Source organism: Marmota monax, unplaced genomic scaffold (assembly GCF_021218885.2).
Source record: "Marmota monax isolate L192 unplaced genomic scaffold, Marmota_monax_Labrador192_F-V1.1 WCK01_AAM20220418_F8-fsc00024, whole genome shotgun sequence".
NCBI lineage: Eukaryota > Metazoa > Chordata > Mammalia > Rodentia > Sciuridae > Marmota > Marmota monax.
The window spans coordinates 35,725,639-35,752,122 of NW_026695224.1; the positions used below are offsets into that span (position 1 = coordinate 35,725,639).

Genomic DNA, 26,484 nt, shown 5'->3' on the forward strand with positions numbered 1-26,484 from the left:
CCCATGAAAAGCGGTGGCAGGGGTTGTCCGGCAGGCCTACCAGAGGACAGGGCGCAGCCCTCCAATTCTTCTTGAAGCCAGTGGACAAGTCAGACCCAGGGACCCAGGGACCGTAAGACAGAGGTCCCAGCAGAGGTGGGCACACCCTCTCAGACACTGCAAGACCACAGCCAAGGAGGCAGGAGGACCCTGGTGCCCCTCAGCAGATGCCAGACTGGCTGTGTGGCCTGCGCACAGTGGGACACTGGCGGCCACATGCAGGGCAGAGGCTGACTGCACCGCGTGGGCAGACCCAGAGCACACCGAGTGAGACGGCCGGCTCCCCGGGGCTCAGGCTGACCCATGAGTGCCTGAGCAGGGCTCCACGTCCACCGCCGTCCACGGAGAGGCCGCTTCCAGGGGCTCCCCTCAGCAGGGCCCCCGCAGCCTCGTCCCAGTAGACAGGTCAAGCCACCCTCGGTCCCAGGACCAGAGGACACCCTGCTGACCTCGGAGGTTGGCCTCAGAGGAGTCCAGGGGGACATCCTGTCTGCTGGGCACCAAGCGTCCGCAGACTCCAGGTCCTGAGGAGCGTATGCCCCAGCGTGGTCACCCTTGGTACCCACCCTGCCCTTGCTGGACACTGCAAGGCCTCCTCTTGCCTGTCTGCCCAGTGACCTTCTCAAGGGGTAGCCTGGCCACTTGGGGCTCCCTGGGACACGCTGGTGCAGGACCAAGGCCAGAGCCCTTCGCTGCCCTGCAGCCCCCGGCCTCCTCGCTCCCAGAGGGCCTCTGCCCAGCTGGGCACCTGACCCTGGCACCTTCAGGGCCAGGGTGGTCACTTCACTTTGTGGTCACTTGGGGGGTCCCTGCTTCCTCCGCCCTGCGCTGCCCAGTGAGCTCAGAAGCCCAGAAGGGAGAAGACCCCCAGCAGGAGGAGCTGTCCCCAGGTCACAGTCCACGAGTCCTGGATTAAAGAACACACGGCACAGATTGATCCTGCCGGTCCCGGTCCTCGTTCTTACTTCTTGGTTTAGGTAGTGGGGATGGAACCCAGGGTGCCTAACTACTGGGCACACCCCAACCCTTTTTACTTTTCAGTTGGGTCTCGCCGAGTTGCTTAGGGCCTCCTAAGTTCCTGAGGTTGGCCTTGACCTTGTGATCCTCCTGCCTCAGCCTCCCAACCTGCTGGGACCCCCGTGTGCACCACCATGCCTGGCCATTTTCTTTCTCAATGTGGCTGCTGGGCCACCAGAATGGTGCAGGTGGCCCTGGCCCCTCAAGGGCAGGGTTGTGTCCCTTGGCCTGTGGGGACAGCTGAGGCCCATGTGAGCAAGTGGCTCATGGAAGAGGTCACAGCTTGGAACACTGAGTGTCTCGGGTCACATGCAAGCAGCAAAGGAGGTGCCGGCCAGGAGAGGTCAGCACTTGGTAGCCTGACTCTCTCTCGGCACCCAACCTGACCCTGTCTACCCTGGCTCCCAGGAGGCAGAAGCAGACAGGGTCAAGATGCACGGTCAGCAGGGAAACCAGAGGATCTCAGCCCAGATGCCCAGTACTGGGCACTAGGAAATGACAGTGGAACAGAAGCCAGCTCTGAACCTCGAGGTGTGACAGGGGGCACCCAGGCTCAGAGGGGTCAGGCATCTCACCAGCCTACGCGTTCCCTGCCTTAGCCTGGTACATGAGCGGACATCTGTGCATGAGTGTCCAGCTGGGCCAAGGTGGTGGTGTGGTGGGGTGGGGTGGAGGGAGGAGGCAGGGTCACAGAATCCCAGGATTGGGGGACCTGGTGTGGCTCTGGAGTCCTAGTGGCCCTCTGCCCCCAGCCTTGGTTCCCTCTGTGCTCAGGGAGTGCAGGGCCCCCAGCCCCGTGCTTGGCTCTGAGCTCACTGCTGTGCCTAGGAGGGAGGAGGACACGGGGTCTGCTGTGCCACAGGACAAGCCCTCTCTGCTCCCTGTACTGCAAGGAGGCGGCAGGGATGGGCTGAGCATCCAGGGTGGGGGCCAGGAGAGAAGGACGGGGCACAGACGCCTGATGCCCACACCCACCACAGTGCTGGTGTGCCCAGAGGACAAGGCCTGTGCCACCCATGGTGCTTCATCGCCACAGGAGAGCCAGTGCCCCTGAGACTGTCTGCACAGAGAGGTGCCTTTCTGAGTGTCCCAGAGCTGTGGGGAGGGGATCCAATCCAGACAGGGCTCAGAGACGGGGAGTGCTGTCCCTCCACTCCCCACTTTCTCAGGACAGGGCAGGGACCCCCAGCTGGACCGGGGGCTGTAGCTGCCTCTGGCCTGGTCCTGGGGAGTGTCCCTACACCTCCATCCCACCTGCCAGCTCTCCACCTGTGAGACGGGACCCAGTGTCCTGTGCCGGCTGGTTTCTCCCTGGGTCACTGGGTGCTACAGGGGTCCTCGGGAGTCCCCCCTCGCCAGGCCACTGGGGCACACAAGGGCCTTCCCAACCTGCTCTGGGAGTGTCCGAGGGCATCTCCCAGGGCGGCCTCTCCGTCCCACCGGCTGCCTGCTGTGTGGACTGTGCTCAAGTAAACAGAAGAGCACTTGAGCCGGACATCCTCAAACTCCTGCCACGTCCACCAGGTTCCAGCCCTGGGGGCCCCTGGGCACACTGGGGAGCAGGTGGGGGCTGAGCGCCTCAGTGGAGGGGGCCTGGGGCCGGCCTGAGCCTTGGCTGCAGCACCCTCCTCCCATCAGGCCAGCTCCTCTGCTGTCCTTCCCAGTGACAGCCGGCTCCTGTGAGATGCCACCAATTACCCAAAGCAGAAGTCCGCCTTCTGTTTTATTGCCTCAGGAAACTGCAGCAGGCCCCGCCCAGGTCAGGTCAGGCTGGGGCTCGAGGGCAGGACGCGGGGCTTCCACTGTGGGTGCGGCCCCATGGCCCTTCTTGCCCTTGCTCGCTTGGCAAGGTAGCCAAGGTGGTCAGGGCACATCCCCACGGCTCGCCCCCGCCTGCCCTCCCCTGTCACCAGCCCCCCAGAGCATCCCACAGGGCAGCCTCAGAAGCAGGATCAGTTCTTCTTGCCCAGGAGAAGATCTGAGCTGCTGGCCACAGTCACAGCAGTGTCTGGGGAGACCAAGAGCCAGGTTTGTTTCCGTAGAATAACAGTGTGGGGTACCATGGCCTGAACCAGACCCCAGGCCCCTGTGAACTGCCCCAAAGTAGCCCTGGCCCTCCTGCTGGCTCCCACCAATCACGGTTCTTCCCCCATCCAGTCCTCTCCCCTCCAGTGGACAGGGTGGTCTCAGCTGAGGATGCATACAAGCTGCCAGGGGCTCCGCAAAGCCCCTGCCCTGCCAGCCCCGTACTGGCCACTGGGTGGAAGCTCCAGGGTGCCCACCTCTGCTGCACCGGATAGCACTGCAGGGGGCTCCCCAATCTCTGCCACTGAGCTGTGAGCTCTGAGCCTCCTGGGGTAGGAAAGGGGGGGTCCACAGCAGCCACCTGCAGGGACGGTGTGAATGGGAAGCAGGGGGGCACGCCTCGCCCAGTGCAGCCCGATGGACCCCCGTCAGCAACAATGTCCGGCCCCTGGCCCAGCAAAAAGGAGGTGTTCAATCAACACCTGCCCAGAGAATGAGGGATGGTGGCACACACTCCAGGAGCCTGCTTTGTCCCATCAGCAGCCACAGCAGGGCCACACGGTCACCAGCCTGGAGCTGAGCCCTGGAGGCCCAGAAGCCACATCACCACTTGGACCTGATTCCAACAACAGTGAGCACCATGTCCACACAGCAGACAATGCCAGGCTTATAGCTGGTCTCAAAGGACACCCCCCACCCCCCGCTGTAGCATGCCAGGTGGGCAGCAGCAAAGGGCGGCCAGAGCCTCAGGAGGCCAGGAACCACTTGGGTAAGACGGGTATTGGGTCTGCATGACCCACACAGGGCAGAGGTCGAGGCATACTGTCCTGTGGTTGCCCCCAGGTATCCATGACAGCTGTGGCCACCTGCCTAAGGCAGGCCCGGGGAGGGCTCCTGCATTGCAGAATCAACCTCCGTCACCGTAGAACCCAGGTATGCTCAGGAGCCCCAAGAAGAGGACCCTGGGGCCCAGGCAGAGGAGGCCACAACTCAAAGGGCTGGCTGTGGTCAGACTTGTCCCCAGGACTCTGAACATCGGAGGGAGGGAAAGCGTCACCTCCCTCAAGTGGTCACGGGTCTTGGACAGCGACTGCAAGTGGGACGCGGAGCTGGGCAGCAGTGAGCAGGACAGGCCCAGACACAGCAAGCCCAGTTCCCGCACCTGGCACCCACACACCAGCTAATCCCACACGGGGTCCCGAACACACCTGCCTGTGCATGCACAGGTGCAAACACACTGAGGTTCTCCTGCCCCTCCTGGGGAGGAAACAGGGCCCACCCTGCTGCCCTGATGCACGGGGGGCTGGATGGTCAGAAACCCCAACACAGCCCGCCTGCAGGGCAGCAGGGCAGGAGGAGGCCCGCCGCCGAGGAGGCGGCAGTGCCAAATCTGGCCCTCCTCGGTGGCAACCCTGCCGGCTGGGATCCTGCAGATTAGTGACCCAGCCCTCCGGCGTCTTCAGATCCTTGCGTAGGAAGGAAAATTAATCTCTTCCAGTCATGCAGAAAAGAAAATACATGGAGCCGAACCAGAGCTTTCCTGGAGGTGGTAACTCAATTATGTGGATAACCCGGTGACAGGAGGAGAGACCAGGACCTTGAGGACCGGTGGGTGGCACAGCAGCCCCAGAGGGCATGGGGGAGGCTGGGGTGACCTCCACTCGCCAGCCCAGGCTTTGCACACGGCAGTGAGAGGCCCCAGCACCAGGAACCACTCACACGCCTCCCACTCCCCCAGTCAACAGAGATACGGCATCTACCCTGTGAGGCAGATTCCACCAGAAAATTGGTCCTAATGTGATAGTCTCCCTGCCTGTGACCGTCCAGCTCGGGCAGCACCAGTGCAACAGCTGCCCCTCCAGCTCTCAGCTTTCCTTCTCTGCGTTTCCCTCTCGTGCTCAGGAGTGGTCTCAGCCCAGCAAAACAATGCCAAAGCACGGCTCTGGGGCAGGGTGCACAGGACAGAGCCCGCCTGCCAGCTCCCTGCCACCGGCACCTGCCTGCCCAGGGCCAACCACGTTTCTGGCCTCCCACTGTCCACTGCAGCCTGGTGCTCCCCACACAGACTCCGTGTATGCGCCCAGGCACTGTCTGCAGGGCCTTGCCTCCCCTTCCCCTGCACGGAAAATGGGGGCCGCTGGCTTTGCAAACTGGGCAGGTGAGGCTGGACTCTCACTCCCAGCCCTGACCCGGGAGGTCTGGGAGAAAGCCGAGTGCCAGTCTCAAGAAGTTTCTCAAGCCTGGACCAGCAACTTGCAGGGGCAATGCCAGGGCTCGGAACCTTGGGCCCTTTGTCTCCAGCCAGCCCTGTCCTGAGTGGCGGCCCGGGAACCTCCTGTTTCTGGGCCCAGGGAGGAAACACACACCCAGTCAGGCAGTGAATTGACACCCTGGCCACAGGGTCGAAGGAACGGGCCTGATGGCCACGCAGACTAACCCACAAACAGGCACACAAGATTGTGTTTCCTCGCAGCTACTCCCTGGGTCAGGGTCAGGCCCGAGCTGGGGGCTGCTGTGGGGGAGGGGCTCCAGGCTCACAGGTCTGCCAGCCACTCTGGCCACCCAGAACACACCAAGTTCAGAGCCTGTGCTCAGAGTAGGCCTGGGAGCTGGGTGCCTCCAGCCTGGCTGCCTTCTGCTCCACCTTACTGACTGGGGCTGAATTTCCAGCCATCTGTCCCTCCTCATCGGCTCACACCTCCCTCCCCACTGTTCCCACAGCCTGGCTCCAGGCCTGCCCTACACACACAGATGGATGGTTCCCAAAGGCTGGGAGCAAGATCGCCCCCCAGGGCTGGCCTGAGCACCTGGAACGTCAGAACCCAGGGAACACCTGCGGGCCCCCCTCCCCACCACGGAGCAGGGCACACCTTGCTCCACCACCCTGGGTGGCAGCTCAGGGACCAAAACAAGAGGGGGAGGAGCTAGAGGGAGCCAGCAGCCCCTCCTCCCCAACCAGGCCACCCCAGTCTTTCCTAGGGTACCCCTCTGCCTCCCCAGTCCGGGCCCTGTCCCCCGTGCCGCGCAGCTTTGTCAGGAAACCCGGTCGCTCCAGGCGGAGTCGCGGGACTCCGCGCCGGGCGCTCAGTTCGCACCTTAAGTTTAACCACACCCCCGGAGGGTCGGGCTCTCCGCTCACCTGGGGGGTGCACTCGCCCAAAGGGGTGGGCGCTGAGCTGGCTCCACCCTGCCGCGGGCACAACTTTGTAAAGTGGGGGCGGGGGCGGCCCGTGCGCTCCGTGTGGCTGCGGTGCAGACCCGGGACGACAGCGCGGGCTGAGCCGGTGACAGCGGCGCCGCGCGGGCGGACACAGCACTTACGGTCCCGAGGTCCGGCGCGCGGCGGGCGGTCGCTCCCTCGCCACCCGGCTCCCGAAGCGTCTTTGCCTTCGGACTCAGTCCGCACCTCCGTAACTTGGGGGCGATCGGCGCGTCGTCCTCTCGCGCGGCGCCGGGCTCAGGCGCGCCACGGGGCCGGAGCGCGCGGGGCGGCCGCCTGGGCCATGCCGCTGGGCTCAGCCGCCCGCGCGGGAACAAAGCGCGCACGCCGCCCGGGCGGTCTGGCCTTGCGGCCGCCGCGTCCAGCCGCCGCGCCTCTGCTCGGCTGCCGCGCGCCCGCCCGCGCGTCTCACGGGGCCCCGCGGCCCCCTCCCCGCGCGCTCCGCCCCCGCCTCCCGCGCCCCGCCGCCGCTGCTGCGCCACCTGCCTCCCGCTCGGCGCCCATTGCGCTCGCTCCGCCCCGGGGCGTCGGCGCGGGAGAGGCGCCCGGCCGGTGTGCGCTCGGCGCGGGAGAGGGCGCCGCCCCACGCCCGGAGCCGCTCGCGCGTCGCCCCGGGGCAGCGAGCCGGGCTTGGGACGCGGGGGCCGCCCAGAGCGCGGGGCCGTGCGGGCGGGAGCGGGCGCGCTGTCCTGCGAGGCGCGGGTGCGGGAGTGGGCCGCGCGGGCCCCCGAGAATGGTGCGGGCGGGCCCCTCGCCGCGCCGCCCCCGCCCGCTCCGCAGGCCGCGCCCCGGGAGGGCTGGAGCCCGAGCGCGCTGCTGCGCACACCCACCTCGGAGCAGTCGGCGGCCGCCGGCCTCGCAGCTCCGCAGCCAAGGCGTCTGCGCCCGGGCGGGAGGCAAGCGCCGGGCGCCCCTCCTCCGGCCGCCGCGCCCCCAGCGCGCGCTCCGTGGGGCGGCGGGGACCCGGGGCCACCTCCACGCTCGGCCGGCAGGGAGCGCGCTTCCCCCGCTGCGCGCTCGGCCTCGGTCCCCGCGGCGCTGGGCGGCCTGCGGGGAGGGCGCAGCATCCCGCGCCCCCCGCAGCCCGGCCGGGCGTTCGCATATGCTTTGCATACGTTTGCATATCATTCATTTTAGTGTCGGCCTGCAGAAAGGCCCCAAACCGCTGCCCCGCCGGTTCCGCGCCCCACTTTCTCCTCTTCCCTCCCTTCCTGGGCCTGAGCCCCAGCCGCCTTGCCCCTTTCCTGGAGGGCTGGTTGACACATCTGATGCCGTTGCCCATTTGGCGCCTTTTCTTTTCTTTTACCCCAGGGTCACCCTCTTAGGAGACAGAAGGGGTTACAACTTCAGAGCAGCAGTGCCTTGATTTGCATCTCATTTGGCATAAATCTGCATGTGAAGACTCAAGGTCTCCAATTGCTAAGTATAAAAGCAGCCATGTGCCAAAAGAAGTCCCTCTCCTGCCAGGTCTGCGGCTCTGCCTGTTTCTCCCTTCCCCAGTCCTTCTTGGGATGTGGCTCTGGGAGCTGCGAGAAGGTAAACTGAGACAGAGTGGGAGCTCCTGCCCACCGGCCACTCCAGGGGCACTGGGCAGAGGTCTGTCTCGTCCCACCACTGGCTGTGGTCTAAAGCCTCAGTCATCATCTGCCTGAACTTTGCCCAGTTTTCCAGTCACTCTTGGCTGGTTCTGCCCACGTGCCTCTCCTGCTCTGTGGAGCATCGACGGGTCCCAAGCCCACTGCACACAAGGGTGTGGATCTGAATGCCAGGTGTGCGGCTTAAGGCGGCAGATGTTCCGCCCGAGTGGGTTGACACCAGTCCCCTGCCTCCTTGGGCTCCAGGGCCGGGACTTGAGATGCGGTGGTGCTGTGTGCCACAAAGGAAGGAGAGCACCCCGCCGTCCTCACCCCAGCTGCCTCCTGATTCAGAGAGATTGGGGTGCAAGGAGTGTGTCGCCTCTGACCCCCTGGGGCAGGAGGCCAGACCAGGGCTGGCGTGGCCCTTCTCGGGGCCTCAGGGGTGGGCCTATCACTGTCCCAGTCCTCTGGGTCTTCTGTGTCGAATGGCTGTGGGGGCCCTGAATGAGCAGCGCTCACAACCATTGACCCCCAGACGCTGAGATGGGCCTGCGTCCTTCCTGAGAGGTCCCTGGTGCCCGCCTGAGAGCTGTGGCTGGTGGGCACATAGACGCTGGGTCCCTTTTGTGCTGAGTGGGCCGACCACTGCCCAGCCCAGCCCAGCCCAGCCACATCGTGCTCACATCATGCTCGCATCATGGGGGTTGACAGCTGCCGCTGCGCTGGGCACGGCCACCCACTTGGCCTCCCGGGCTCAGTGTCTATGGAGTCAGGAGCTCAACTCACGTCAAAGGAGCTACCTCCCTGCTCTGGAATCGCGGCCACCCCAAGGGAGCCAGCTCGCCCACGCCTCGAGTCCCCACTCCTGTGGAGGCCTGCGAGGGACGTTGCCTTGCCCAGGGCCCTGTGCAGGCTGGTGCCAGGCAGGTGCTCTGCTGCAGCTGGGGGCTCTGCGTCACGGCCACTCTCAGGCTTCCAGGACTACTTGAGTTGCTTCCGCTCTCCTGACCATCCCCAAGGGCAGCGCCCCTCAGTCCCCACAGCTGCCAGCTCCGGTTTCCACCCAGATGGACTCCAGCCTGGTGTGCTGCCTCTGCTGCACCACAGGTCTTTCTTCCGACACCTGGTAAGCCCCACGCCGGGCAGCCCTGGCCAAGTGCAGGCACCCAGCACCACCTGCCACGTCCCACGTGCCTCCGTCACCCACATGTCTGCCATCACCCACGGTGGCCTGCAAAAAGCTTTTGAGCTACTATGGACTCCCATAGTAACAGACGCTTTTCTGTTATCTCCAAGAATCTGCAACAGAAGTCTAGCTGCCACGAGTATAAAACCTGACCTACTCTGAGTGTGGACTGGTAAATAAGCTAATGGGTCTGGGGATCATGGCTGTTGGATAGGAACCATTATCTGTTTAAAAATATGCAAACTGACTCCCGGAACACCTGGATTCCACTCAGGTCTAAGTGTAACATCAGCATGACCTGTGAAGGAAGGCTTGGCAAGCTGCACTTACCAACATCTCAGACTTTTGCTCTGCAGAGAACATGACAAGACACAACGGGGGAGCGGCTCGTAGACCCTGCCTATTCCGGAATGCCCAGCATCTCCGTGGAGAGAAGACAGATCCCAGTTCACAGGAGAAAGGTCTGGGCAGGCGCCTGTCTAGGAGCGGCCAGGGCAAGTGGGCCGGCGGGCCGGCGAGGCCCAGGCACACCCGGGGATGCAGACCAAAGCAGCTGTGCACCTGAAGAAGGCTTGGGGGACCGACCCCTGCTCCTGCTCCTTAGCGTCACCCACACACAAGAGGGGGGTTTCATTTTTATTCATTATTTATTTAGTAGTACTGGGGATTGAACCCAGGGGTGCGTAACCACTGACCACACCCCGGCCCTTTCTATGTTATTTTGAGACAGAGTCTTGCTAAATTGCTGAGGCTGGCCTTGACTTGTGATCCTCCTGCCTCAGCCTCCCAAGTTGCTGGGATCACAGGCCTGGTCCCGCCCCCACGGCCTTACCCAAGTGAGCTAAACAGAGGCTCATACGAATCCCTGCCAGGAAGGGGTTAGAGAAGCTTCATTCACAATTGCTCAAAGCCAGAGGCAACAAGCCATCCTTCGAAAGGTGCGTGAACAGGCTGGGGTCCACCCATGGAGGAGGACGAGTTATTTGGACAGGGAGGCCCAGGACCCTGGTGTGCATGTTGCTAAGTGAAGTAGCCATCTGAAAGGCCACCTGCTGACACCCTCACCCCATCCCCCAGTCTGCAGCATGCTGCAGAAGACAAAGACAGTGCAGGTGTGGGGATCCAACTGTCTGCCTTTTATCAGGACTGCAGTGCAAGGTTGCACAGGGAGTGCACTGCATCAGAGGCTTCTCGGGTGTCACTGTTTTGCAGCCACCTCTGTCTGTGACCAAAGATGGCTCTACCAGTCACCAGGTGAACTGTCCTCAGCCAGGCCCGAAGTACCCTTCTGGGGTCCAGCAGGACCTTCGTGGCCCAGGTTTCCAGGGGCCACAAGAGGCCTCTGGGTTCCCAGCTGCACCTAGGAGCTGAGGTCGCAAGCTCTAACCCAGAGCCACCGTGGGAAAGAAGGATCAGCAGGGCCAACCAGGGCGGTGACATTTCAGGGGCACCAAAAACTTGGTGATCAATGGCAATTGCATTTTGATCCAGTATTTTAAAATATTAGAATCAGTGACAAAAACACATCATCATGAGCACAATATCAAAATCCCACGTGAGGACAGGGTCACCCTTGGACTCCCTTCGCCACAGGCAGCCATGTGCCCAGCCTGCCGTGTCCCCCACCAGCTCTTTCCCCCACGTGAATCTCGAGGTCCGGGGAGGCCCGGGGACCTGCGCTGAGACGGGACTAGAAGGTGCTGCAGCCTGGCCCCCCGCGGCTCCCCGCCGGGCCCTGTGCTCCTGGGGACCCGGGAGTCCTGGGAGGGGCCCCGCGGCTCCCAAGGGTCCAACCCGGGGTCACTTGTCTCTAGGTGTTGGAGCCCTAGCTGGGAGCACCCTGAGCAGAACGAGGCCGGGGTGAGAGAACCACCATCGGTCACCGCAGGCAGAAGGCCCGCTGGGCAGGACGAGGCCTCGGGGGCGGCCCTCAGCAGCCCTGCCCCGCCCACCGTCCACAGTCCCTCCTCAACCTCAGGAGCAAGCCGCTTCTGCAGATGAGGCCACTGGCCCCAAGAGATGCAGGACGGGGGTGGCCGTGCCAGGATGGGCTCCGACCCGCGGCTCTCACTTCTGACCATATGGGTTCAGTCTGGGCCCTGTCCTGGCCACCCATCTCTGCACAGGGGGTGATGTCCACCAGAAGGAGGCCTTGGGCAACGAGGGCCACCCTTCCAGACCGTCGGGAGCGGCCAGGAGGAGGCGCCGTGGTGGGAGTGGGCGCGGCTGGGCAGGGAGACTGGAGGCCTCCTTGAGCAGCGCCCAGCACCAGCAAAGCCACGCAGCTGCCTGCACAGGGCAGAGGCGGGCGTTGGCCCGGGCGCTGGGCTCCCAGGCAGCAGGCCGCTCTCTGCGTCTGGCTGTCCTGGTGAGGTGCTCACCCCAGCCTCCCTGAGCTCGGAGCAGGAAGGGTTCTGCACACCTCTCACCCCACGGAGCACCCACCACCCCGGGCCACAGGGGGCCTCTGTCTCACTGGCCACCCAGGGGGCCATCTCACCAAACGGCAAGGCCCCGTGTGGTGATGGAGCTGGGGAGCCGGGCTCGCAGCTCTGCAGGGACTCACTGGGCACTCACTGGGCAGCGTGGAATGGTCATCCAGAGCCTTGAAGTGGATCTGCAGCCCATTTGCCAGGTGTGTCCACCAGAGGCGTTTGGTGTAGTCCACAGCAGTCAGGGTGTGCCAGGGCCCACCCAGGCTGAGGCCAGGTGACCCTGGAGCCTTCCCTCGGAGCAGGCCTCTGCGTAAAGGTGTGGAAACACATTTGGACTCTCGCGAAGTGAGAACAGGCCGCTGTCTGCTGGGAGGAACGAGGAGGGAGGCCGTGGGCGGCGTGGCCCTGTGTCCTGCTCTCTGCTCCTACGTGCATGGATCCAGGCTGTTCATGCAGTGTGGGCGGCTCCTCTCCTGGGCCCATCCCCTCGGTCCTCCCTTCTTTCCGTCATGGTCTGCTGTGGCTGGAGGGAAGTGGCCACAGCTCTGGGAACTGGGGACTGAAGAGCTGCAGGCACACAAGCTTGTTTTTGTCTTGTCAGTTGTGGAGGCCAGCCTCAGGTTTCGATCCTCCTGCATCAGCCTCCAGAGCCTCTGGAATCACAGGTGTGTGCACCCACTTGCTCACACAGTTGTAAAGTGGCCCAAAGACAAGTTTGAGTTCTTGCTTGCATTTGTTGGGCTTCAGATTGGAACCAGGACCGGCATAGACAGTGGGAATGACTGGCAGACAGAGACTCTGGCAATGCACACCAGAAAGGGAGTGTGGGTGGGGTCAGGGTGCCCCAGGTCCCTGGGGAAGCACTTGCCCTCTGGAGTGGCCCAGGACAAGTTCGTCATATTTCTCACTTCCTTTGGGGGGACAAAGCCCACCTGCATTAAGGAAGGCAAAACAAAGTCCTGAAAGTATCAAGGGAAACACAGCGTCCGCTGGTGACGACGCAGCCCGGTGTCTCGGAGACAGTGCAGAACTGCCCGTGGGCAGAGCGAGTCCCCTGCACCCCGGGGGCCCCTGACACAGGCCCACGCACGCCATGGGGCACCAGGACAAGCCGCACCGCAGCAGCAGGCAGAGTGCCTGTCCACCGGGAGGACGCATGGGCACAGCCACCGCGTGCTGAGGGCCACGCGCCTTCTCTGCTCCTCTCTCAGGCTGCCCCTCCCGTCTCGTCCCCTCTGCTCTGCGGGGTTTTGAACTAATGAGAAGGGAGAACCCACCCTTTGCTCTGGGTGAGGGGCAGTCCCAGGGTGGAAGTGCCGCAGAAGGGGAGTGGGCTTGGCTGCCCCGCGGCTCTGGACGCAATCCTGGCCTGCCTGCCTCCCTCCTGCTGAGTGACGCCACTTGCAGTCTCTGTGTCCTGACTGGCACCCCGGATCCAAGGCCCCCGAGGGGAGTGAGTGCCCAGGGAGCCCTAAGACCCTGGTTCCAGCAGCCCAGGTCCATTAGTGCCTGGGCCAGAAGAGGCCTGTCCACTCCCTGCTGTGCAAGGGGGTGCCCTCAGTGAGCCAGAGACCTGGGCGGGCCCGGTGCTGAGCCCTGGTCCACACACCTCCAGCTCTGCAGGGCCGTGGTGGCCACTGTCGCCATCGTGGGCTTCCCCGTGCTGCCCCACGATGACCTGCTGTGAGCTTTGGGCACCCCCTTCGCTGCAGTGAGGCTCCCCGCCCCTGGCTCACTGGGCCTGTCAGGACGGGGTGAAGGAGTGACCCTCTGACCACTCACACCCCTGAGCTGCACTCTTCCTAAGTCTCTCAACACGCCTGCTCCTGCCTCGGAGAGGAAGGGCCGTGGGCCAGCTGTGCCCTGCCGGCCGCCCTGTCCTCTGGGCTGCCTGGGTCCTGCCCCACCCCGTCTGACCTGTGTGCCCAGCAGGCTCTGTCCAGGACCCTGGGCCTCAGGAGACAGAAGGAAGGGAGGCCAGAGGTGCTGCCTGCTCAGGTGGGTCGAGGAAACCTAGAGCAGGGCGGGGGCTGGACCTCAGAGACAGAGGACACAGGGTTCCCCAGGCCACCGGCTTCCCTGACTCCCACGGGCTGTCAGGCCACCCGAGCACCTGGTCCCCGCAGACCTCTTCATGTCAGAGCTCCAAGGGACTGAGGGCTGTGCTCAGGGAAAGGGGCGGGGGCCGCCGGCCGCCTGTCCTCCCCTCCCAGGACGCCCTCGGCTGTGATGGAAGGACCCGGAAGTGAGGTCTCTGGGTGTCTCCTGCCGAGCGAGGGGCTGAGTGGGCCTGCAGGGGACCCACCCCCTTCTCCCTTCCCTTCCTGGACACCGGATCTCAAAGGGTGGCCGAGCTCAGAGGCCGGGCGGAAGCCCTGGGCACCTCACAGGGTCACATTGCAGGCAGGGGCCTGCTGTGGCTGTGCACCTCGGCCTGTGTCCTCCTGCTGCCCGGTGCTGGGCACCCAGCCAGCGCTGAGTGAGGCAGAAGTGACCAGGCTCCGGTGTCCACCCCAGAGTCGAGCTGCAGGCCTGAGAGCGGCTGGGCTGGGCTGGCGCGGCCTGGAGGAGGTGAGACCACCGTCCACCCCAGGCCTCGTGCGTTGGGAGGGTGGGAGGGTGGGAGGAGAGCCTCCCTTGCCACTCAGGCCAGGGAGATTTCTGTCAAAGTGGAAATTTACTCCCGGGGAAACAGGCGCTGCTCCCTGACGATGCCGTGAGTCTCAGCCGTGCTGCCCGGGGCTTCCCTGAGGGGCCACTCCCTCCCTGTCCAGACCAGCTCCAGTCCATCTCTGTGTCCTCTGGAGGGTGGGCTGGGCCCTTGGCTTGCTGGCAGAGGAGGTGAGAGGGCCAGGCGCAGCCCCTCCGGGCAGGGCCCCCGTGCAAAGGCAGTGAGGCGGGCAGGTGGGCACCAGGGTTCTGGGCGTGGCCGGAGGGGACCTAAAATAACTCAGAGAGCCCGAAACTCCCAGGGAGAAGCTGAGGGCTGAGGTCTCCTCTGATGGGGAACCGCTCCTGGCGGGAAGGAGAAGTTCTGCTGGGCAGGGGTGGGTGGGGCTGCAGGGAGCCCGGGTGCTCCCGCTGCAGCTCTGCAGGGGCGCCTGACGGTGGTGCAGAGGCTGGACTGAGGCCCAGCCCCTGGGCTCCTGCTGCTCATGGGGCGGCTGGAGAGTCCGTGTCCCTAGACCCACTTTGCAGGATAGTCTCCAGGCAAGAGACCAAAGTAGGCTGCCCGTGAGGTCTGAATGGCCCACGAGGCGTCGCGCACACGAGGAGTCGCTCTTGGCGCACGCCCGTCTCGGCCGACCCTGGGCATACGCTTGCACTGAACGGGTTTGTTCTCTGAGTTCTGACTTATCCAAGTTCACATCTGTGGATGAGGTGGCCGAACCAGAAGGGGTCCGCGGCGGGCCGAGGGCTCCTGTGAGCAGCAGTGGAGCCCTGTCTCCTGTCTCTGTGGCCACCCATTCTCCCCCTGAGCTGGCCTCTCTCCAGCATCCTTCAACAGGAAAAGAGACGTGGACTGTGGGACTCAGCACCCAGGACAGAGCCACCAAGGATGTCCAAGGGTGTCCAAGGGTGTCCAAGGACACGCGGCCTGTGGGAAGTCAGCCTGGGCCTTCGTGTAGCAGCTTGACACACACAGTGGTGTTTAAATGGCTTTCTTTGACCTTGATGCTTTCCCAAAGGCGCCATGACCGCAGATCAGGAAGAAAGGGGGGTTCTCAAGAGGCTGCGACCCCCGGCCCAGCCTTGAAGGGCCAGCGGGCTTCTTCCTGCTTCGCAGTCCCACTGGGGCCTCACCCTGCTCAGCAGGGAAGTGCTCTGACGTGAGAGAGGCGCGAGGCTCCCGAGGCAGGGCCGTCGGTGGGGCCTGGTCACCCAAGCCCATTTGCAAGGACCCCAAAGACAAACGGAGCTCTCGGGCACAGCATTGCCGAGGGGCCTGCCGGACCCTGCAGCCGCCTGCACGCCAGCATCTGTCTGCTGTGACGCTCCTTCCCATCTTCGTCTGATGTTGAGGTGGAGGCCAGGCCCTGGGCAGCTCCATGCCACCTCCGGCACAGATGGCGCCTCTCGTGGTTGGCTTGGGGGGGGCCCAGGCCTGCCCATGACTCCTTTGCTTCACTGGTGCAGGAAGCAGAGGGTCCTTGGCACCCTGTGGCCTGCGGGCGAGGAGGTCAGGTGGTCAGGGAGCGATATAACCCCTTCTTCATGGATCCCAGAGCCAGGTGGACGGAGGCAGGAGCTGCAGGCCCCGGGCAGGTAAGCAGCTGTGGGCCAGGCACGGGCGGGCAGATCCCATAGCAGTCTGCAGAGGGTGGGAGGTGGCGTGTGGTGGGCACAGGCCCAGGTGGGAGGGAGGGAGTGGCGCCCAGGGCAGCAGGGTCTCTGCCAGCAGAGAGGTCCACCTTCTGTGGACAGGCCTGCCCTGGTCAGCGGAGGCCTGGACCTGGGGTGGGGCTTACCCACTGTGTTTTTTTTTTTAAAAATCAAGTTTTTAAAAAATGTGATAAAATAAAGAGAACGTAGACTTTCCACTTCAACAACCCGAAGGGGCATTTGGACCCTGGTGTGTTGTGAGCCCATTGGGTCTACCTTTCGGGGCAAAGCCAGCACTTCTAGACCGAACCCTCTGGCCCTGGTGGTCTCTAACCCACTCAGTCCTGTGTGTCCTTTTGTTCTGCACATTTGTAAAGATGAGGTCAGGTCGTGTGTGCCTCTGAGCCGGCCGTTTCTGTGCGGTGCCGTTCTCACACCCTGAAGGTGTCGAGAAGGTGTTTCGAAGGCAGTGAGCCTCCAGCCATCATCTCCCAGCCCCCCCTCCCTGATGGCATTTCCTGAGCACCTACTATGTGCTGGCACTGAAGTGACCAGCAATCATCAGGCCAGCAGGAGCAGCACCTGCATCACAGGAGGGGACAGGGGAGTGGACAGGGGAGGTTGTCCCAGCCACACAGGCCACTGACTCCTCTCTCACCTGTCCTTCCTGATCCTCCTCCCCCAATTCACTATGTCTTTGCCTCTTCCCCGACCACGTCTGAAATGCATCTTTGACACATGCTCATTATGTATTTGCATAGATTGCATTTTTAGTCTTTTGGAAAGTGTACCCTGAACTTTCCTCCCTGCCTGCCTTCCTGTGTTCTTTGCCATTTTCACATCCACCTACCCACCCAACCATGCATCTATCCATCCAATTATCATCCATCCATCCATCCATCTATCCATCCACCCATGCATCCACCCATCTACCCATCCACCCACCCATCCATCCACCCATCCATCCACCAATCCATTCATCATCCATCTATTCATCTACCCATCCACCCATCCATCCACCCATCCATCCATCCACCCATCCACCCATCCATCCACCCATCTACCCATCCACCCATCCATCTACCCATCCACCCATCCATCCATCCACCCACCCATCCATCCATCCACTCATCCATCCATCCACTCATCCATCTACACATCTACCCATCTACCCATCTACCCACCCATCCATCCATCTATCCGTCATCCATCCATCTATCTACCTATCTACCCATTCACCCATCCACCTATCCATCCACCCACCCACCCATCCATTCATCCATTATCCATCCATCCATCCATCTACCCATTCATCTGTCATTCACCTATCCATCCATCCATCCATCTACCCATCCATCCATCCATTTCTATCAGTGTTAGAATTCAAAGTGGCATACTTGGGGCATTTAGTAACATGCTCATTTGAGTTAAGAGCTGACAAACGTCCTTGGTGGGCTGGTTTTCAGAGAGGACATTCTGCCAATAGTGTTCAAGGCAGAATTTCCAGGAAGGTAGTGAGCCAAGTCTGCAGCTTCGAGGCTTTCATGAAATGGGTGCTGAGCATGCGTGGCACGTGCGGGTGCTAGGAACACCCCCCCCCCCCGTGGCTGTTGAAACAATGGTGTTCAGACGTTGGGAAGCAGCCCGTCGGGCACCAGGGAGGGCCCCCTCTAAATGGGTGCAGAAGGACACCAGAGGCGCTGGATGCTGTCTGTATGACCTGGTCATGTCCCACATGTCTGTCTGGGTGCTCAGACCTGTCCTCGTGACCCAGGGGTGAGGCTATGAGGTGTGGTTTGCTGTCACCTCTGGGAACTTCTCTATCATGCACTGGGCCACCGTTATCCACCAAAAAAACAGCAGTCCCAGGTTTGCATGTGACCGAGCTGAGTAAAGTCATTTCATAAGAGATTGCACATCAAGGGGAGGACTTGGTCCATCAAAAAACAAATTGAGGGAGCATGCCAGCGGACATTTAGAAAGCATTACAGAGCACTGGGACTCCCGATAGGCCCCGAGGTGTCCCTGGCACGTCCCTCCCCGCTGACACCCCTCTCAGCGCTGTTCAGGGGGAGGCTTGGGCCAAGGCGGGCAGAGGGAGCCCAGGAGCGCAGGCAGGTGCAGAATTTCCCTCGGGCCACCTACACAACAGAGGAGGCAGCTCTGCCTCTTCCTTCTGCCTTAAAGGGAGGCCCAGGCGATTCCCACCACCCGCTCCAAGTGCAGCGGACTTTCCCAGGTGCCCAGGAGGCCATGTGCTCACTGGCCTGCAAATTCCAGGACTTTCCACCATCTGAGTCACACCCCAGAGGCTCCCGAGCCATAACTGCTAGGTACAGACAGAGCTGGTACACCAGAGCTGCCCTCCTGTCCAGTCTCCCATGGACTGAGGAACCCCTTGGAGCAGCATGTCCAATAGGGATTTGATGGGCATTGCCCAAGAGACGCCCTGTGTTCTACAGCCAGTGTCCCAGGGAAGGAGAGTGAGGGGAGCTTCAGGCTACAGTGTCCACCTGAACCCATACACAGGGACGTGTGGCTGCACTGTACTCAGTCTCAGCGGTACTCCAGTGGTTTGCACCCGTTTCTGCAGAGGACTTTGGAATCCCATGTGCTGTACAGGTCATCAGGGCTGCCTTCGGACCAGCTGTCTGCAGTAGCCCCTGGAGGCTGCAGGGCTGGAAGGACCCCCTGCCACACCTGAGGCAGGATCCACAGGCCTCCGTGGGGGGTAGTGGGCAGGATGGACTGTAGGTGCACAGGCAGGGTGGCGGGAGGGCGGCCTTGCAGGACCGGGGCCAGCTGCCTCCAGGAGGGAGGAAGCACCTGGCAATCTCGCCTTGGCAGGAAGTTGCCTCTCGCCTCCGGCTGCACTCTGCTCTGGGTGGGGAGCCCCATGGGGACCCCCGGTGGGGATGGCCCCTGCACGAAGGCAAGGAACCCCTGCTGAGGGGACCTAGCGACTGCTGGGTCTGGGGAGGACTGGGGACAGGAGAAGCCCCGAGGGACTGTGGGCAGTGGCAGTGCTGCCGCTTTCAGAGTGTGAGGTCCCAGCCCTCCGTCTAGAGCATGCTGTCGGGGGATGGGAGTGGCTCCGGCCGCTGCCTGTCAGTCTGTCCAGGGCTGGGGGACATTGACACAAGGCCATCATTGGGGTCCCCTTGGAGATCACCTGGGAGGAAGCTTGGCATCAAGTTTGCATGAGCCACTCCCAGTGGGGAGGACAGGAGTCACCTCTGCAGGTGGAGCACTGTGCCTGGCCTGGGGACATGTGGGCCACCAGCAGGGCAGATAGGACGCAGTGTCGTGGGGAGGCTGAGTGACCACGGGCACACTGCCCCTCTCTGGGCCTGACTGCTGAGCTCCAGGGTCTGCAGGGCTGGCGGAGCCCTGTCCCCACACAGAGCGTGTGTAGTGGGTGGAAACCTCAGACCTCTCTTGGTGGAGGACCCAGCAGTGGGAAAGCCCTGAAGGCGGCGAGGGACCGGCTCCTGAGGAACCCCCAGATGCGGTGGAGACGTCTGTGCCCTGCTGGCCCCAGCTGGCTCTGGGTGCACTCAGGTGCACCCCGGCCGAGAACTGAAGTGAGGGGCCGTGAACGCAGCCGTGAGGGCCTCCGGCCCCCACCCCGCACCCTCTCCAGGGTCTGTGAAGCTGGGGCTTTCCAGGCACTCAAATCGCGCCCCGATCCGGGAGGCCAGGAGGAAGCTCTGGGGCCCGCAGGGCGGGGTGAATTCCCCAGTTCCCTCTCTGCTGGGCCCTCCTGGCCTTTGTCTGCAGGGGCAGCTGCAGGGGCGGCACCAGCCGGGCTCCCTGGGGAGGCATGGGGGTGAACTGGGGCTCTGCTGTGCCGGCCCCTCTTCACCAGCCGCATTAGGGGGACTCGGTGGACGCAGGCAGCTGGTCTCCACCTCGGGGGTGGCTAGGTCCAGCCCACCACCCTTCACACATCAGGAGGCCCAAGGTCAAGAGGGCTGCCTGTGTCCAGCACAGAGGACAGAGCCTTGGCCTTGCACCTTAGCCCTGGCCCAAGACCCAATGTACCCAGGCCAATGTAGAGTCTCCCCTCTGCTCCCCCCCAGTGGACGGTACTGCCCAGGAGGACCACAGTCATGACCTGGACAGGCCCCTCGGTCCTCCTGACTGTCCTGCTGCATGACTGGGCTTCTAGCCCCTTTTGGGGGGCGATGCTCACAGGCTGGGCCAGAGTCCACAGTGGGCCCATCCCACGGCCCTCCGGGGCTCTGCCTGAGCTCTGGGGACAGCCAGGGAGATGGGGGGTTTGGGCAGAGGGGAGCCAGCTGCTCTGGCAGGTGTGGAGATGGGACCTGGCGCTATGCCTGTCCTGTCCCCCGCAACGGCGCTGTACCACAAGGCAGGTCAAGGCCCCTCTCGTGAAGACCTGTGCTGCCCAGCAGGCGGTCTCCTGGCCCACCCATCTGAGGGTGGCCCTGATGCCAAGCCCAGGTTGGCTCGCCTGACACCTCCTGACAGTGGCCTGTGCACACACGGCCCCAACTAGGTACCAGGGCTGGGAGGGGCATGGACACACTGCAGGGCCTTTGGGCAGTCGGTGCTGCAGAGGGAGGGGGTGGAGGGGAAGCCATGCCGTCGCCCTGGGCCCCGTCCCTTCCCATCTTCCTCTGATGCGATGGTCTTCCCAGGGTGCGATGGAGGACGCAGGGCTCCGGGGAGGGCCTGGGCTCTGTGGAAGCCTCCGGGTGTGGGTGTGGCTTGTGTTCCCAGCATCCCTCGCCCCCCATGTCCTGGAGGCCCCTGCCTCCCCAGGTCCTAGCGTCCTTCCTGAGACCCCCTCCTCCAGGGCTGGCATCGCCTCAGCCCGGCCGTCCCCCAGTGAGCAGCTGGGCCATCTGGGGCAGCCTGCCCAGCTCCGGAGCAGGTGCTGGGCGGGATGGGCTTGCCGGAGAGCCCAGTTCCTCTGCTGGTAGCAGGAAGAGAGCAGGGGGTGGGTGGGCAGAGGCCTGGGGCTCACTCACTACTGACACACTGTGTGGCCATGAGTGGCCGTTCCCCTCCTAGCCCATGCCCCTTTGGTAGAGGACGAGGTAAGAGCAGATGGAAGTCAGGGACCAGATCTGCCATATTTAAGGCCTGTGATAGTCCTCAGGCTCTGACTGCAGGGGTCCTGGCTCCTAGGGAGATGCCCTCTGGCTTGGAGGGACAGCTGTGACCCTGTCCCCCTGCCTGGGCAGGAGCTGAGGCCTTATGAGACTTAAGGGAGGCTGGGCTGTAGCCTTGATCCTGGGCTCGGGTCAGGCCCTAAATCCTGGGCTGCTTGGGGGCAGAGGTGGACGCAGCTGAAGGGGGTCTGGTGGGTCTCAGCAGCCCCAGGAATGCCCCGGCCTTGGCAGTCCCACAGCAGCCTGTGACGTGCTGGTCACGTCTGCTGGTCCCACACCTCAGGGACACCCCACAGGCCCCCCTGGGTGAGCTGGCCCATCTGCACCTCTCCATGGACAGGCCCTTAACTGTCCTCTGACCGAGGCCCTGACTAGAGAGACCCAGACAGTCAGGCCTCCCAGGCCACGTGGCGGATGACCCCAGCTAGTGCCGGAAGGCGCCCAGACGCATAGATCCGCTGTGTCCAGGAGGCTCTGACACAGCAGCAAACAGTCCATCATGAGGCTCCCAGCCAGAGCTCGGGCTCCCTCAGGCCAGTCTCTGAGTCCCTCCCCTGAGCTGGAGCCCAGCACGAGACCTAAAGCCCAGCACCCGGGGGCCCCGTTTGCCCCTGCCCTGCTGGCTGTGGGGCAAGGACATCTCCTCCTGTCTCTGGGCCCAGATCCTGCTCTGACCAGGCTGAGATGGCAGATGGGGATCTCGAGGCCCCGCAGGCCCACGGCCCGTCCTGCTTCAGCCTCGGCAGGAGTGCGAGCAGGTCGCCTTGAGCCTGCTGGAGACCAGGGGTCCTTTCTCTCTGAGCCCTGAGCTGGGTGCCACGGCCACCATGAGCTGGCAGGCAGGGGACACGTGGATCAGGGAAGCGGCGGGTTTGCCCAGTGGGATGACCACGGAAGGAGCCGAATGCCGCAGGAAAAGACCGACGGGGGACAGGCCTCCTGAGGAGCTCTGGGCAGCTTCCAGAGACTGACCAGCGCACGCGAAGGCCCTGGGTGTGGTGGAGCTACTGGCTGCGAGGAGAGTGCCGAGCGGTCGACAGAGTTCGCAGCAGATTGCTCTTCCAAAAGACGTGCCGTCAGGGTAGCCCTGCCCTCGAGGGCCTCCAACCTCTTTCTGGGCAGCCCTCCTGAGGGCCACCTCCACCTCCGAGCAGACACCCTGGGCCAGGCAGACAGACCCCTGCTTTGGTCTGACCTCTGACTCCATGACCATCGATAACTGTAACAATGACCAGAGCCCAGGGGCATCTGGGGGCAGCTCCCCCAGAGGGGTGGACGGGTTTGGCATGTGTCCCCTGGAAGGAGAACTGGGCGGGGGAGTGGGGGTCCTCACCCTCGCTGCTCCCATCTCTGCCTCCCGTCCAAGCACATCACAAGACCAACGTGTCAGAGGGGCTGTGCTGGGACCCGTCAGCGGGAGGCGTCCCCCGCGACCTGGGGAGGAAGTGAGAGCCGGCTTCGCGTGAAGGGTGTCCACCTCCAGCCTCCAGGACCACTTCCCCCACGAAGCTGGCCTGACTGCCTGTCCTGCACCCTCTCTCCCTAGGCTCCCCTGCACAGGGCTTTCAGGCTGGGGTTGCCTTGCCCTCAAGGAGCAGGGCCCAGTCTCCCTGGCACAGAGGAGAGCCTCTTGAACTCCGCAGAGACCGGCCTTCCTCAGGGTAGGGCCACTGGACAGCGGGGGAATGCCCAGGGGTGGCGGGATCAGGTTGAGAGCTGGGGGCTGGTCAGTGGGTTGGCCCGCGTGGTGACAGCAGGCAGGTGGGGTGTGGCTGGAGGGGGTCCCTGGGCTCTCTTGGTCCCTGGTGAGTGGTGCTCTCTCCATTTCCTGGGGCCACACCCTTCAGCTATGACCTTCTGTCTCACCTTGGGCCCAGAGCTGTGGAGCCGGCTGAAGGCGAACTGAACCTCCGAGGCCATGAGCCAAAATAAACTGCCCCTCCTCCGAGTTGATCCTGCGTCTTTCGCTTACAGCTGAGTAGCCCATCCCTTACCAGAAAGCTGCCCTGTGGACCACGTGGGTGGCGGGAGGGCTGGGGGACAGTCCACTCTCCTCCTCGCCCCTCTCCTGATCCCTGCTGGGACACCTGAGCCGGCAGCACCCTAGGGCCAGCCCCCTACCTAAGCCCACTCAGTGGTCAGTCTGATGTTACAGTGCTGGAGCTGTTCCAAACTGCCCGCCCGGCCCTGGGCCTCAGACCCTGGCAGAGGAGACCCTAACATCATGAGGTGACCAAGAGGGAGGTCGGACGGGGGCCGGGGATGCCTGCAGCATGCGAGAGGTAGAGGGACGGAGAGGGACGGAGAGGGACGGAGAGGGACGGAGAAGGAGTCTTGCCGAGCTGGAGGGGCACAACCTGCCACAGCTGGACTTCAGCCTCCTGGCCTCCAGACTCCAGAGGGTCCTCTCCCATTTCAGTCCCCAGCTTGTTGTACAGTTGTGCCTTGGGACAGTGAGGGACGGGTTCCAGGATCCCCCGGGGACACCAGAACCTGCGGTGCTCAGTCCCTTGTATAAACAACATTGTTTGTACAAAACCGACAGACATCCTCCCGGACACCATAAATCAATCACCTGCAGGTCACCCATGACACCTGGGCGGTGTGAGTGCCCCGTGTGCAGCTGTCACACTGTGCCGTTAGGGAACGAGGCGAGAAAAGCCTAAGCGCTCTGTGCACATGCACCTTCTCTTCCAAGTCTTTCTCCCCGAGGTGGCTGTCCCTGGGCGAGGGACTGGCCAGTGCAGAGGAGCCACACTTGGCTTCTGCAGCCCCGAGGAGTCCATCCAGCGGGGAAGGGCATTCCCGAGAGTGGCCTGACTCCGTGGCTGCATGGGTGGGAATGTCCCCGGAGCCAGCCCACGTCAAGCTCTGGGTGCCACCACCCCCAGGCCAGGTGGCAGGCGTCCGGCTGCCTGTCACCTTTCAGGGCCTGGCCCCTGTCCTCCCTGCCTCTGTGTGGGCTCTGCCGGTGGGGCCAGCGCACTGCCTCCCCGTGGGCTTAGGCTGAAGCCTGCCAGCTGGACCCCGTCCTCCATGGCCAGCCGGCCTGGCCTGGTTCCTCCCCAGCACCTCGGCTCCCCCTTCCGGGGGAGGCAGTTTGTCCTCTGACTCAGCCTCCTTTTCTGTAATCCACACGTCTCCTGCTGCGGACGCGGGCACCTGGCACCTCTCTCCCTAGGCTCCCCTGGACAGGGTTTGCAGGGTGGGGTTGCCAGGTCTGCCACGAGCAGGGCCCACCTCCCTGGCACAGAGGAGAGCCCGGCCTGTAGACACACCTCTAACCCCTGACTAATGCCCCTGCTTCAGGATCACCGTGCAGAAGATGGTCAGGAGTGGAGGGCCAGGGCCTCCCTGCGCCCTGCTGACTTCCGGGCCTGACATGGCCAGAGGGGGTGAGGGCCTTGCCCACCAGGCCGTGGCCAACTCTCCCTGCCACTAATTGTGAGCAGCAGCGGGCAGGGCAGACTCACCCTTCAGCCTACAGTAGGACACATGACCCCTATTCAGACCTCCAGGATTCTCATGGCCTCCTGGGGCCCGGCCAGGCCTCCCTCCTCCTGGGCCAGGGTCCTCCACAGCCTCCACAGCCTCCTCCAGCCGGGCCCAGCTCGACACTGCCCCTGGTGATGCTTCCTGGAAACGCAGGGCCCCAACAGGGGCCTTGGGGAGTCCCTGGCCCACGAAGTGACCTTCTGAGTGACTGGGTGTCCTACCAGAGGCACACCCGGACCATCTGCTCTGGGCACCCCCAGCCACCAACACTGCAGGCACGAGCACAGCACAGTGGGGTTCAAGGCCACCTCTTGGCTCTGACCTCCTCCAGGGTCAACACCCCAGTCAGACACACCTCTGGCCATGCACTTGGGACCCTCTCTTCCCACCCCTCCCGGCCTTTCAGAGGCCATGCCCACATCCATCCCGGAGCAGGAGGGTCTGAGGAAGCAGCCGACCCAAGGGTCTGCAGCAGCAGGGACAGAGCAGGCCACAGGCCCCCAGGACATCCCGGCCGGCAGGACCACCCCCGGAGGAGGGGCAGCTGCCCACGCCTCCGTCGCGAGCGTCTCTGAGTCGCCCCCTGAGAGAAGCCAGCAGTGTGGAAGCTACCTGTGAGTCACCGGGCCCTGGGCTAGCTGCAGGCAGGGCCAGCCTCTCTGGGATGGGCAGAGGAGGCCATCCTGGGTCCCCAGGCACAGCCAGGCCTGGATCTGCAGAGGCACCGGGAACATTGGCACTGTGGGCTTCGGAAGGATCCAGAGGCTGCCCAGAGAGGAGCCACGTGGCTGGACTGGGGAATGGGGCTGTCTGCCTGCACCTCTGAGCCCCCAGTGTCATGGGATGAGGCCCTCCCAGGGCCAGAGGGACTGGTGGGCTGGGGTCAGAAGGCGTCAGGAAGCTGAGCCCTGCCCAGGCTCCATCGCCCCCTACTCCTAGTCAGGAATGGCCTGCTCCCTGACACCAGGGCCAGCACCCTCTCCTCTGGCCTGGTTTCCCCTCCCAACCTGTAGAGGCAGCAGGCGGGGGCGTCCCAGGAGGAGGGGGCTCTGCGGGCCCCACTCCCGACTTCCAGCCACAGCCCCCACGTGGAAGGTGCAGCCCACCCTCTCCTGGACGGGCTGAGCATCTGCCCCTGGGTGGGGCCAGGGTGAGTCTTGGCACCTGCCAGGGCCTCACAGGCCACCTGCCCCAGCTGCGGGGTGCTGCTCCGTGGGGGGCCACCTTGATAATTGGGGCGGGTCCACACGGCCACGTTGTCGCCCAGTCTGCCACCTGCTCAGCTACTGCCCCTCCCCCGCCCCGGCCCAGCCTCTTACCTGGACCGCCCTTCCTGGGCCCCCGGGGCACGGAGGCCAGGGGCCCACTGTCCAGCGTGGAGGCTGCTCGGGACATGGAACTGGAGGTGGGTTGGAGGCTGGACTGGCGCCCTGGCCCTCAATCCTGGCAGGCCTCTCTCAGAGGTGCCTCTCCCAGGCCTCTTGGGGTCTGGAGGGAGAGAGGAAGGGTGGGATCCGGTGGGGTGTTCTGGAGCCTGGCCTCTGTCCCCCGAAAGCTCCAGGCCCTTCTAGCACTGCTGCCTGCAGCCTGGGTGTTTGGCCCTGGGGAAGGGGGGGGAGGCCGCAGGGGCTCATGTGACAGGGCGGACTTGGGGACGGTGGGGGAGGTCCGCCAGAGGCTGCAGGGGCGAGGCAGCCAGCTGTGTGGCTGTGATAGTGCGGTGGGGGCCAGGGGCCGCAGCTGCACCCCCCGGCTCCCCAGCAGGAACCATCTGGGTCCCCGCCGCCCGCCCTCCCTCACAGTCATTCCGGTTTGACTTTCCAACAACTTCCTCCTGCTGCCCAGCTGCCCTGAACAGCCCTGACGGCTGGCCCCTGGTGGGAGGTGGTTTTCCCGGCCCTGGGGCAGGTCAGCAACACGGGGCAGTGTCCATCCTGGCCCAGAGCCCCCACCTCCCAGCCTGCCTGTCCTCCCACGGGCACAGCCAGAGAGGTCTGGGGTCTCCACCTCTCCTCCTGCTCCCAAC

General features: G+C 63.9%; 1 protein-coding gene across 6 annotated transcripts in view; it reads right to left on the reverse strand.

The window, feature by feature from the left end:
- The window catches only part of Cbfa2t3 (CBFA2/RUNX1 partner transcriptional co-repressor 3), a 64,305-nt gene that overhangs the window by 36,839 nt on the left and 982 nt on the right, over window positions 1-26,484 (reverse strand). The window contains exon 2 of one of the 6 annotated variants that reach the window (XM_046434380.1): window positions 25,778-25,946. In XM_046434380.1, coding sequence (XP_046290336.1) covers window positions 25,778-25,853 — 76 coding nt within the window. In that variant the 5' untranslated portion in view covers window positions 25,854-25,946. Of the gene's footprint in view, window positions 1-6,402; window positions 6,549-7,131; window positions 7,226-25,777; window positions 26,237-26,484 lie in introns of those variants that run through there. The other 5 variants (XM_046434382.1, XM_046434381.1, XM_046434384.1 and 2 more) reach the window with 5 other exon arrangements.